The sequence below is a fragment of the Phyllostomus discolor genome, chromosome 3, assembly GCF_004126475.2.
Source record: "Phyllostomus discolor isolate MPI-MPIP mPhyDis1 chromosome 3, mPhyDis1.pri.v3, whole genome shotgun sequence".
Lineage (NCBI taxonomy): Eukaryota > Metazoa > Chordata > Mammalia > Chiroptera > Phyllostomidae > Phyllostomus > Phyllostomus discolor.
Window position 1 is genome coordinate 43,594,596 of NC_040905.2, and position 13,469 is coordinate 43,608,064.

Below are 13,469 nucleotides of genomic sequence, written 5' to 3' on the forward strand. Positions count from 1 at the left end.
TAAAGGAACTTTTTGGATGTAGTATTTTTTTTTAGAAGAAAATGATCCTTTCAAGAAGACTTGAGATACTAGAAGGAATGATAAGTAAATAAAATTGTTTAAATCTGAGGGAGAATTGACTGTTTAAAATAATGTCTTGCCCTGGCTGGTGTGGCTCAGTGGATTGAGTGCCGGCCTGTGAACCAAAGTGTCACTGTTTTGATTCCTAGTCAGGGCACATGCCTGGGTTGCAGGCCAGGTCCCCAGTAGGGGGAATATGAGAGGGAACCACACACTGATGTTTCTCTCCCTCTCTTTCTCCCTCCCTCCTCCTCTCTCTAGAAATGAATAAATAAAATCTTTTAAAAATGTCTTATAAGTGTGTATTTTAAAAGATAAAACTTCAATATTAGACAAAACATATGGCTGGGTGTATGTGTGACTGGATTAAAGGATGTACAGTGTGACTAACACTGGATTTTAAGTTACATGTGCGTGTCAGAGTCACAGAGCAAGAAAGACGTTTAAAGAATGGTAGAATCCACCATTCTTCTATAAAAGAGTAGAAATTGGGTCTATCATTTTTAGACCAGTAGAAGGGAAAATGTAAAAAACAAAATCACAGGTAATCAATCAATCCAAAAGAACATATGAAAGAAGAATCAAAATATGATAGAAGTATATCCAAATATGCCAATAATTATGGCAATGTAAATAAACTACACTTTCTAGTTAAAAGATAACTGTCGGATGCTTAAAAATACAAAATCTAGCTCTATAAACCACAGGTACACAGAAGAGTTGAAAATGAACATGCAAAAAATACACTAGGCAAACAGCAGCCAAAAGAATACCGGTGTAGCTGGATCAGTATCAGACTCAATAGACTCAAAGGTAAAAAGCATTTTTTTATACATTATGTGGGTCATTATATAATGATAAAAAAATTCATTTTGGGGGGAAGATCATAAGATCATTTCAACCTGGTGTTCACCAAAGCATCACAGCTTCAAAGTATATAAAATCCTTGGGGGGGAGGGGCGCAATCTCCTTAATGATCACAAAATCTGTAGTAGAGATGTGGTAGGAAAGAAGCCTCTTATAAAAGAAGTGTTTTCTAGGTGTTATCTAGGTCAAAGCTGTAAAGAGGAAGTTCATTAAAGCAAAGATGAATCCTCTGCTGAATCCTGAGAACTTCAGGTGAGAAACTATTAGGTGGTTTCCGCTTTTCATGATTCCTATGTAACTGTACATCATTGTTATCCATTCAGTCAACAGTAAGCTCTTTCTGGGCTTAGGAGCATCTGTGCACCTAATCTAATTCATGTAAGAAAGGACCATATACATTATGGCACTCCCTAAAAGAAGTGATCTGGAAAACAGGCAGAAACATGGTTTTGTGTCCCACCTTTAAAAAGAAAAACAAGGACAGGTAACATGGAGAGTGTACAGAAGTAATAGAAGCAAGGAGAAAAAGCTAACTTAAGAACCTTTTGAAATATAGATATTTAGATTAACTCCTATTTGTCTCTCTGTACGTCACCAGAAACTTTAAAACAAATAGTTCCAGTAAAGGACAAAAGTGAAGGCAAGCTTTGTACACACACACACACTGAGAAAATGAGCCTGAAGGAGGAGGATGTGCACAGCGAGGCCATCTCCAGAACAGCCAGCAGACAGCAAATATGAAACCGGGAAGATGAAGAGAGGTCACAGAGACGCAAACACCAAACTGCCAAGGTTAGGAAGGCAGGCGTCACAAAATCTCCGTCAAGCTTCAAGAGCAGGATCTGATGCCACGGCAAATCGAAGCTTGGCTGAGGGAAGACGTATCGGTAAGACATGACCACAGTGCTCAGATTCAAACTGAATGCAAACGTGTCAACAGTATGCTTCACTCTGGATTCGGAAAGGGAGTTCTTAAATTCATTAATTAATCTCCCGATGGAGCATGCCAATGCCTTTCCCCACATCTTCTCCCCAGAGCATTTTCCTTGTCTCCCTCTCTTTCCTGAGCTCCAAGGGCCCTTCTTTTGCCTCTGTAACTTGTTTCTTGAGTCCGTTCCTTCTATAACTTACTTCTTCTACCTCTGTGACTTTTTAAATAAACATTCTATTATAAAAAAAAAAATTTAAAGCCCTGGCTGGCATAGCTCAGTGGATTGAGTGCGGGCTGCGAACCAAAGTGTCGCAGGTTCGATTCCCAGTCAGGGTACATGCCTGGGTTGCAGGTCATGACACCCAGCAACCACACATTGATGTTTCTCTCTTTCTCTCTTTCCCTCTCTCTCTCTCTCTCTCTCTCTCTCTCTTCCACCCCCTCTCCCTCTCTCTCTCCCACTCCCTCTCCCTCTCTCTTCCTCCCTTCCCTCTCTAAAAATAAATAAATGAAATTTAAAAAAATTTAAAACACACACACACAAGAAGCAACCAAAACCCAAAGATGTCCCTTACTTTATGATTACTTATAAACTGAAAAATCAGAAATAAAATATTTAGGTCAGCAGGGCTCAGGAATCCAATTCAGTTCAAGTCACCAGGGCCCGTATCCCTAGCAGGGTGACCCAAGCAGACTTCCTCCCATGGAACCTAGAGAGCTCCCCCATCAGGCCTGCCCGTCTACCCGAACCACACCCAGTTCCCCACAGCTGGTTTCTGCTAAACCCTACCCACTGAGGGTCCTAGTGAAAATCAACAGCTGCTAGCTGGCTAATGCTAATAACTTTCACCCTGTACCTCCCCAACAGATCTGCCTAGTTGAATTCAGAGGCAATGCTTTATTTAATTCAGTGTTTATTTCAACCAAGGCAACCCCAGTACAGAAACAGTCTAAACCTAAAATCATCTGACTTGTGTTGGAAAAAGCCCAAGAACACCTCAGTTTCTACAGACAGACCCCAGTGGATTAAAACGAGTGGGGTACTTAAATCCATGAATTCATAATGATATTTAAAAACAAAAAACCTTATTGATCATCTTTGGAGGGCGGTAAGGACAGTTTTCAACTTATTACTGAAAACTGTCCCTTTCATACAAAGTGTATCTCAGGATAACTGAACTGATGATAAAAGGAAATTCTTTTACAAAAATTTTCTGGGTAATAAATGAGGAAGGAATGGTAGAATTAAGACAGTGATATTTTGCACCTCCCAGTGAAATAATGGATGTAAGCAGCAATCATAAATGACCGTTAACATAAGGGACAACCACGTGCTGTGTGTCTCCTGACAAAAGTAAACAACACGAAGGAAGTATTCACGCCAAAGAAAAAACAGAAACAGAGAGACCTCGAACCTGATCAAGCCTCCTCTTTGCCAGTTTTATAGGGTGTATGGAAGGCAGAGGAACACATTAAAACTACCATAAGGATAAACCAGCAAATTCAGAATGTGGGAACCTATGTAGAACAACAGGCCTGGTTTTATTCAGCAAATAAATTACAAGAAAGAGGAAAACCTACAGATTAAAAGATACTTAAAGAGACCTTTCAACACATTACAAGCATGGACCTTATCTGGATCCCATTCAACAAACTACAAATTAAAAAGAAATTTGTAAGATATTTGGGGGAAATGTGAACATTAATATAATATATAATGATGTTAAGGGATAAGTAATTTTTAGACATGAGAATGGTGTTGTAGCTATTTTTTAAAAAAAATATCTTGTAGATATCTGTATCTAAACGATACCTGTATCTTTTAGAGGTACATATCAATCAAAATACATATAAAATAATCTGATAAGAAGGACTTGTTAAAAAGTAATCTGGTGATGGGATAGGGAATTGATGAAACAAGACTGTAACAGCAAAACTGTAACAGTGGGAAACTGTAACCCCCCCATTCTTCTGATATTGTTTCTGTAAGTGCTGACACTGACTAGTATGTGGCTTATAAATGAACAGAATGTTTGTATAAGAATCCTAGGAACTAGTTTCAAAAGATAAAAACTCCCATCTTCAAGCATCCCAGTTCTGGGAAATTTGCTGACCTTTAACCTGGGATCCAGGATGACGTGAAGCCAGCATGACTAAACCAGGATGACGCACATTAGACCATCACCTGCCTTATCAGAATGGACTGTGCTATTCTGCACATAGAGAACTCTTTAACCCCCTCCCTTGATCTCTTTGTTCTGTTCCCCTTTCCCTCTTCATAAAACAACTGCTGCCTCCAAAGAGAGGTGAAGATGGACTTTGTGACATGAGCCCCCATCTTCCAGAAGATGGGCTTTGAGACTCGAGTCCCCCACCTTCTGGATGGCCGGCATCTGCAAATAAACCACCTTCCTTTACATCAGCACCTGCCTCTAGAGTACTGGCTTTCACAGGGCAAGCAGCCAGACCTGCATTTGGTTATAAGACTGGCAGGGAATTGATAACTGCTAAAGCTGGGAGACAGTAAATGGGGCTCATTATACTACTCCTTCTACTTTTGCATATTTCTATAAAAAAAGACTTTAAAACAGGCAGGAGAAGGGAGGGGTCAACAACACAGCCAACTGCACTGGATAGACCTTATGTGCATCCTGATTCAATCAAACCATTAAAAAAAATTATGGGAGTATCAGGGAAATGTGAACACTGACTGGATATTTCATATTTAAACAATTACCAATATTTTAGGTGTGATGGTGGTATTAAAAATAACCTTATCTTTTAGAGGTATACAAAAGTAAATTTATTAAAATATAATAAATTACTTATGGCTGAAATGACATGCTACCTGGGATTTGCCAAAAGGCTCAGGATGGGGGAATGAAAAGTGGAGAGGAAGTAAAGATTGGCCATGGCTGAGAACGGGTGAAGCCAGGTGATGAGTAAAGGGGATTCCTCATACCACTCTTCTTTTGTATATGTTTTAGATTTGCCACTAAAAGCATTAAAAAATTAACCTATGGCATTATAAATCAGGATAAGGGTTGCCTTTGAAGGGGAGGACGAGGGCTGCAATAAGGGCTTCCGGGGTTGTTAGGAATGAATGTTCTATCCTACACAGGTTTATTCACTTTGTGGTAACTTATCAATCCACATATTATGACTTGTGCACTTTTCAGTATATATTATACTGCAATAAAAATATGTTCTGTTTTGTTTTTAAAGCAAGAAATCCACAGCTTCGATGCAAGGGAGGACTCCATGGTGGAACTGCAGGTACTACAGCAATCACTGAGAAAGGGATTTTTGAGTGGAAAAGCAATAGAATACAGTATGGCCCCAAACACATGTCAGAATGTGGCGTTTCATCTCTGAAGGGGAATAAAAGCAGCTGCCTTCACTGGTTGTTCAGCATTAAATGGAATGATGCGCGTGATATGCTTTACACAGAACCAGCACATAACTAGTTAACATAGGCTGTCTTTTGATTCTTATCCGAGGACCTGCATTGCATTCATGGCCTGTTTGCAGCCCCCTAGACTGCAGTGCAGGTACCCTACTCTAAATAGCACTCCTGGTGTTAATCAAGATCTCCTTGGTAAGAAACTACCTTCATACTGCGAGCTGGACAGATCCCCATCAGCTCTTCCTGAAGGCTATGATGAGACTGAAGAGGGGAGTCACCATAGCTGCATGCCTAGCTGAGGGAACCCAGACCGTCTCCTTCACAGTATTCGGACGGAGGAAATCACTCAAACCAATGGAAGATGCAGATGCAGACCGAGCCCCAGCCCCACACCTCTTCCCTCCCCACCGAGCTCCACTCCACGCAGCGCCCTCCAATGGGGACACGTGGAGTAAAAGCTTCACATCGTCTCCCCCCCAATCATCGAGCCTTCCCCAATCAGCGAGCCTGTACCAGATCACCACGCCCAATCACAGCACTCCACGTGCTTGAGGGCAGCCCCCTACGCACACGCACGAGGCGGCTTCGGAAAGGCTTCGGGAAAAGGTTCGGATCCAAAGCCGGCTGCTCCGGCTGCGCAGCCGTCTCCGAAGAGGCCGCACTGCCACCTACTGCCTGATCCTCCGCTGGCCGCAGCAGCTCTGACCACGCTCCTCCCAGGCTGCGCGCTGCCCTCACCCCTCAGGGCCAATATTCCAACCCACTCAATTGTGACTTAGGGAAAACGTAGTAATAGCTCGTAGAAGTGAATGTATGTTTTAATCACCTTCTATTACAGAGTAAGGAAGAAAAATAGTCTCAAATAGCATTTTTTCCTTCCAACCAGTTCGAGTTTCAAAACCTTACTCACCCCTACGTTTTATATAGAGGTAAAATCAAGGGGCTAGGGCTTGTTCTTTCCACTTATTTCTGGAGCACCTGCCCTATGTCAGGGTATTAGCTGAGGCAGGCATTACCATCATCCCTAATTTATCGGTAAAGGAACAGAGGTTAAGTGACATAATTTTGGAAAATTGGCAAAGCTGGGGTTCACACCTAAATGTGATCCCACAGGTGCAGACTCTTCACCACATCACACCGCATAACCAAGTGTTGTGAGAACAGAGGGCGAGGAAAATTTATTCTGACTGGGTAAGGATTCCCGGGGTACAAAGGGTATTCTAGGTCAGGTAGTATTTGATAAATGGTAGCTGGTACTGCTTTTCCAAGTACGCTAATCTTAACAGACAAGGAGATGATTACCCCCATAAACTTAATTTGTTGCAGATTATTATGCTCATTCTTTAGCAAACAGCTTTTTCTTATTCAGGAATCCATGAGAATGTTCCCCTATATCGGTCCCAGAATAAAAGACAGCTGCCTATACTCCATCCGAGGTGCCAAATACAATAATGGTATCATTTACTAATCTTCCCTTCATACCTAAGACAGTGTTAACAATAGCTTACCCGAAATTCTTCATTCTCTTCTCTGTACTGCCATAGCACTTTTCTTTTAATTTGTATATAACAAGCTTTGCAATATAACTGAGCTCATGTTGGTTTCATCACTACAAAAGTGTTTCCAAAAGGAGTATTAATGGCCCTAGAGGGCATTTTAGAATATACAGGGATATTTTTGACAGTCAGTGGGGCATTACTGGCACTTTATGGGCAGAAGAAAGGAAAATTAAGTACCGTATTTTTAAGACTATAAGATGCATCTAGGATTTAGAGGAGGAAAATAGAAAAAAAATTTTTGAGGCAAAATTGTGGTAAAATATTTAATAACCTGTGACCTGGCTTCACTGCCACCCCCCCCAAAAGCGAGCCACGTAAGCTACATTCAGACTATAAGATGCACCACACTTTCCCCCCAAATTTGGGGGTGCATCTTATAGTCTGAAAAATACGGTAACCTGCAAGGTGGAGACTATCCAGCACTTCAAAACATGGTCCCTGCTGGAGCAGGGAGCAGAGTTGGGGAGTGCTTGGGGAGCAGAGTTTTCAGTATGGAAAGGAGACACAAATATGGACTAGGGGAAAGCAAGGAAGAACCTGTGGGGATGCACTGGAATCAGTGGTTTTAGCATGAACTTGTTATTTGTAAAATATACACATACATGCATATATGCATGGATGTGCACATCTGTCTATTTGTGTATATATGGACACATATTTTCCTAGCTCTGTCCACTGAATGGGACAAGCAAAAGCCTCACAGTGATAAGAGGACATCTAGCACATAGATCTTGGCATCTAATACCATTCCCTACTGAAAGGAATTAGGACTCCTTGGAGAAATAGTTAATTCCAGGGCTAGAGCAGGAAAGGTACAGGATAAGCCTGGAACATTGGGAGTTGGCTTGAAAGGGCTCCTACTAGCCAAATATGAGACAATTTGATCACCCAAATAATTAAGGATGGTAATGAATCATTATCCATGCTTCATTGGTAATGAATGGCCCAAAACATGGGTAAAAAAACCCCAAAACAAGGGAAATCCACAATCCAGAAGACCATATCAATAGTGCACAGATAAATATAGTTCAAAGAAATGGGATAAAAGGGAGGGTTCTTGCTTATAGTTAAAATACTGAGTACTAACTAGTAAATGTGGATGTATTAACAGAGTTGGAAGACCATCATTTTGCAACTGTCATAGTCAAGACTGATTCAGGTAAGATGCCTCAATGGATGCTAAATCTAGGGGGAAGCTTTTGATAAACAGGATATTTACATATTAAAATATCTCCCCACTGAATGTCTATTAGTCATAACGAGAAAAATAGTAACTCTCCAGTGGGAAAACAGACACACTTGACTGGGTGGTCAAGGTTAACATCGCCAGTGAAGGCAGATGGGCAACAGGTGTCTCTAGAGGTGCCCAGAGAAGGATGAAATGTCACTGACAATATTCTGACTGGGAAAGCACATATTGAATCTAATCATGATATCTCAGACAAACCCAAAAAGAAGAATATCCTATTAAAAAAAGGGACTGGCTTCTTTTAAAAAAAAGTCAGATAATATATACTAAAGCATTCAGGATAAAGGCCTATATATAATATATGAAAAAAAAAACTTAAAAGGTTAAAAAAATGTGCACATACAGAGAATGAGAAAGCAAAAACAAAGGGGTCAAAATGGTGATGAAAAATAAATCTCGGTTAAGGGTATAAGGTGCTCTTAGTATTATTCTCATAATTTTTTGTAAATTTCCAATTATTTCCAAATAAAAGTTAAAATATTTGGTCCACATACTAAGCCATGTATGACATGGCAGACATTCACACTATTAAAAGAATACTTGTCTCTAATTAACAAAACTAACTCAACTTTACATATAAAAACAAAATACTCTGGGGGGGACGAATTTTCCATAAATGTAAGTAATAGGTAAACTGAGGAAAGAAGACAGCACTTTGATTCGTTTAGAACTTTACCAAGAGTTGTTGACCATTTTGTAAATAAAACTGTGTCACTTATGATAATGTCACGATAATACCAAATGGTACTTGATTTTGCTAGTACGCCAAATCTGTATTCATGTGCGTTTCTATCTGCTGTTCACAGTGATTCTGCATCATCAGTGCAAACACATAGTTACTATCTTCCCACTCTCCATAGCTGTTTCGGCTGGGCCCTGCCCATATACCCAATTTCAGGTCTCACAGACCAACTTTAATGTGCTCCTGCAATCACAGTCAGGGAGAAAATGAGTTCTTTGAACACTCCCACCCCACCCTCCGCCGCTCCCAAGGTAGCTATTATAAGTAGCTATAACAGGATCCCACTCCACCACCCCGCAGCTATTGGAAGAATCAATAAACACAGGGGGACTTTCTTCTTATTTAGCATAAGCCCCAAAAAAGCAGAGAAAGAAATTTGGGGAAAATATTAGATCAACACTGGAACTGATCCAAAAATTACATTATTCCCATAAAACTGTCACTAATCACCTGACTTATTCAAAATGATATTATGTGTATAAAATAATATTATATAGGGGAGAGGGGAATAATGGTGGAAAGAAGGGGAAGGGACAAGTTAAAAGAACGTGTATGAATGACCCACAGACATGGACAGCAGTGTGGGGATGGACTGTGGGAGTGGGGGGTAGGATGGGTGGAGCAGGGCAAAGGGGGAAAAATTTGGACAACTGTTATAGAATAACAATAAAAAAATCTTAAAATGAAATAATATTATCTATATGTAGCATGTACATTTCTATAAAATGTTCATAGGGTCAGTGGTTTCTTTTAGGCCTTGTTAGTTTATAAAAGAATGGCTGCTAACCATGTAATATAGGGAACAGGGGCCTATAATTAGGATCCTACTGCATGAGAAGTTAGCCAACTATTTTTCTTAAATGGTTCATATGGGATTATACCACTGCTTTCAAATCCACCTGTCACCTGGCAATGAAACAGAGAAGAGTCAAAACGCTTTCTGAAGTTAAGAAATGACAATAAAAAAAGATAAAAGTATAAAATATATTTTTCTTTGCAGATAATGTGAAACAGAAACAGGCTGCAGGGTAACTAACTTGACTATACAATAAAAACAGGAAAAAAAGAATTGTTTACAAAATTTAGGAAGACTACTCATCAAGGCAAAAAAAAACCAAAACAAAACCCAAAAACCCCAGAAGGATAGCAAAAATGATTCTGCCTGATGTGAAACAAAAGTCTAATTGTTTTTAAGACCCAAATGTACTTATCTGAATTGGATTATCATAAAAGCATCATGTGAATATGTGACTATATGATCACGAACATATGGACTGAAAATGACACGTAGGTACCTACCGAGGTGACAATCTTCTTTTTCTCTTGCTTCCCATTTGTGGCTGTCTACATACGCTGCAGAAAGGAGGCATCGTTTGCCTGAGGAAAAGGATAGTATCTCAACACTCACGATTTCACAGCAGGTTCAGTTTACATGTCTGTCTTATTAACATCATTGTAGTACGTTCAGTTTACTAAATTATTCAAAGATTCTAACATGCTACTATAACCAAGGCTGCACAGTTAACAATTCAGTTCCTGACAAGATGCATTCATCGTCTAACAAGCAGAAGATGCGCAAAACTGAAAATCTGGCTGAACTATTGCTTAACTCATTAATCGAATGTTTCATAATCATTTGTTCATTCTCAAAACATTTCCATCTGACTTAGACTGGCACGTTTACCTGTATTTCACATAAAGCGCACAGCAATAACTTACCCAGTACACCAGCAGCAGAGGGATAAATAAGAGAAACCCAATACGCCAAATTTGAGGTAACTCACAAGATGGCACAGCTGTTTTACCAGCCCCTGACACAATGATTGGCATATGACAGTGCTCAATAAACATGAGTTCAAAGAATGAATGAGAAAGAATAAATGGCCATTTAATCAAAATTAAAAAATTTTGTGCTTCAAAGGACACTATCCAGAAAGTGAAAGGGAAATTCACAGAAAGAAAAAACATTTGCAAATCATTTATCTGATAAGGGACTTGTATTCTAAATGTATAAATAACTCTTCCTACTCAAAATGTATTATTTTTTAAACAGATTTTATTCATTTATTTTTAGACAGAAGGGAAGGGAAGGAGAAAGAGGGAGAAAAGCATCAATGTGTGGTTCCTGCTTGGGCGTCCTCAACTGGGGATCTGGCCTGCAACCCAGGCATGTGCCCTGACTGGGAATCGAACCAGTGGCCTTTTGGTTTGCAGGTCGGCACTCAATCCAGTGAGCCACACCAGCCAAGGCTCTTCCTACTCAAAATTTAAAAAGACAAATAATTCAAATTAAAATGGACAAAGGATTTGAGCAACTGTTTCTCAAAAAACAAAAGGATGTACACACACAAACATATACATACACATGAATGACCAGCAAGTGCATGGAAAGATGTTTAGTATCATTTGCTATTAGAGAAATGCCAAATACATTGAAATGCTACTTTACACCCACTGGGATGACTATAATTGGGTAATAAGCCATTAGTATTCGATTATAGCCATTGATATAAATGTAGAGAAACTGGAACCTTCATACATGTCCAACGAAAATGTAAAATAGCGCAGCCACTTTGGAAAAGTTCGGCAATTCCTTAAAATATAAACATGAAGTTGCATACAACCCAGCGATTCCAAAGGGAAGCAGTGTGATTGTGGACTCAGATGGACTTTAGAATCACAAAATCTAAGTTTGAATCCTAGCCTTGCTGATAAATACAGGCAAGTTACACCAGGTCTTGAGCCTCTTTCTCCACATGTAAAATGAGGAAATAATGCCTACCTTGTACCACAATTGAAATGAATGCACACGCAGTACTAAGTGTTTAGCCTAACATCTCCTGTGTAGTAGGTGCCCAGTTAAGTTTCCTTCCTCTAGCCTCTTCATATCATGAAGTCATTTTTTGGTTCATCTCAATAAATTTTCCTTTGGCTCTGATGTAATTACGGAGAATCAATAGAAACATCAAAGTGTTTCAAATATTGATTTGTCCCGAGTTTGTACAAAGTAGACTATTTTTTCCTCTTGTCTTATGTTTCCAGATGTTCTGATGACTTAAAGTCAAGATCCTTAGCATTTTCAAATCCTGAGTGGTCCATAATGCACTATCCTACTGATTTGTATTACTTGCCTTACAGCCTTCATTTCCTAATTGCAAGGCTCCTTTCATCTATGATCTAACCCAGTGCTTGTTCAATATACCTTTCTATTGATATAATGATGGAAATGTTCAATTCTGAGCTGTCCAACAAAGTAGCAACTAGCCCCAGGTGTCTCCTGAGCACTTAAAATGTAGCTGGTGTAACCAAGAAACTGAACTTCAAATTTCATTTAATCTTCACTACTTTAAATAGCCATATACAGCTAGTAGCTACTAAATGTAATAGCACAGGTGTACAACCTACCACAAGTTCACCAGTTCAAACTAAGACCAAAATTCTCTCAATTCACTTTTACCTAATCTCCATTCCCTTGTTGGAATGACTGTCCCAAACATTCTAGGCAACCACAACATCCTCCCTAATAGACAATCTAAGGTCTTATTTAAATCAAAACATTTACCAACCATAACTAAACATGCTTGTAAATAGCTACAACTAATTCTTACTGAGGTGCCAGGTACTGTGCATACCACTTTACCTAACATGTGGCAGAAAGTATTTTCACCAGCTAGGTCAATCAGTTAATCCTCAGAAAACTTCTGGTGACCAACTCTGTAATTCCATTTGATGTTTAATGGCTGTTCCTAAAAAAGTGTCAGCAAGAGTGTATGTGTTGCTTTTTTATAGGGGCTAGAGGAAGAACGTTGGAAAGAGGAGATAAAAGGCATTGGGAACATCAATTGTGATTATTGCATTTTAATAAAATAATCATATATACTTGTCGATTTAGCTTCTGGAAATGTAAGAACTTTTTCCCCATGTCTTTATCAACAGATCATTAAACAGGTTTGAGTAGGCTGCCATTCACTGAGATAATCAAATTACTTTAGAAGTAATTATTAGCGTTCCTTGTCTATAGGTACAAAACTGGAGCAAAGGAAGGTCAAAAAATGTGTCCAAGGTCATCAGGTACAATGAGATTAGTACACTGAAAAACTCTTCCACCAAGTGAAGACCAATGGTTCTGGCCAACTGTTAGGTGTGGAGGAGAACGCTTACGACGCTCCTCCAAGGAAGCCTCCGGAGGGAGAAAATACTCACAGCCCCAGAAGTGGACACATTTGAGCTTTTCAGAGTCGGAAAAGACAATCACCCTAACACAAATCATACGTAAAAACGCCCACGCCTGGACTTGCTCTGCTCTTTATACCTTTAGATGGGCAGACATTATTTACAAAAGGAGATGGGTCAGAGATCTTCTCTCCCCTTACTGTGTTATCAAACACCCCAAGTGTTTTCTCTGGCAACTAGATCCGAGAAGCATCTCCTCTCCTGTTGAAAGCTCATCGCCCCCTTCACTCAAGGGACAGAGTTCAGGGATCTAATGAAGCAACTCAATAAAGGCAGCAGCCAGCCACCAACCTGCCAGTGAAAGACGAGGCAGAGGCACTTTCCCCGCCAGCAGGAACCCGCGCCGCACCATGGGGGCCGCCATCTTGGAGCATACCAAGGAGAACACCGGTCGGGGGGGGGGGAAGGGCAGAGGAAGAGGT

At 40.0% G+C, this 13,469-nt stretch overlaps 1 protein-coding gene across 1 annotated transcript in view; it reads right to left on the minus strand.

Annotated features, from left to right (window-relative positions):
- Positions 1-13,466, minus strand: part of MRPS27 (mitochondrial ribosomal protein S27) — a 78,414-nt gene extending 64,948 nt beyond the window's left edge. The window contains exons 1-2 of the mRNA XM_028517877.2: positions 13,339-13,466; positions 10,114-10,191 (exon numbers count right to left, since the gene is read on the minus strand). Coding sequence (XP_028373678.1) covers positions 10,114-10,191; positions 13,339-13,411 — 151 coding nt within the window. The 5' untranslated portion in view covers positions 13,412-13,466. The remainder of the gene's footprint in view (positions 1-10,113; positions 10,192-13,338) is intronic.
- Between the last annotated feature and the right edge of the window lie 3 nt (positions 13,467-13,469).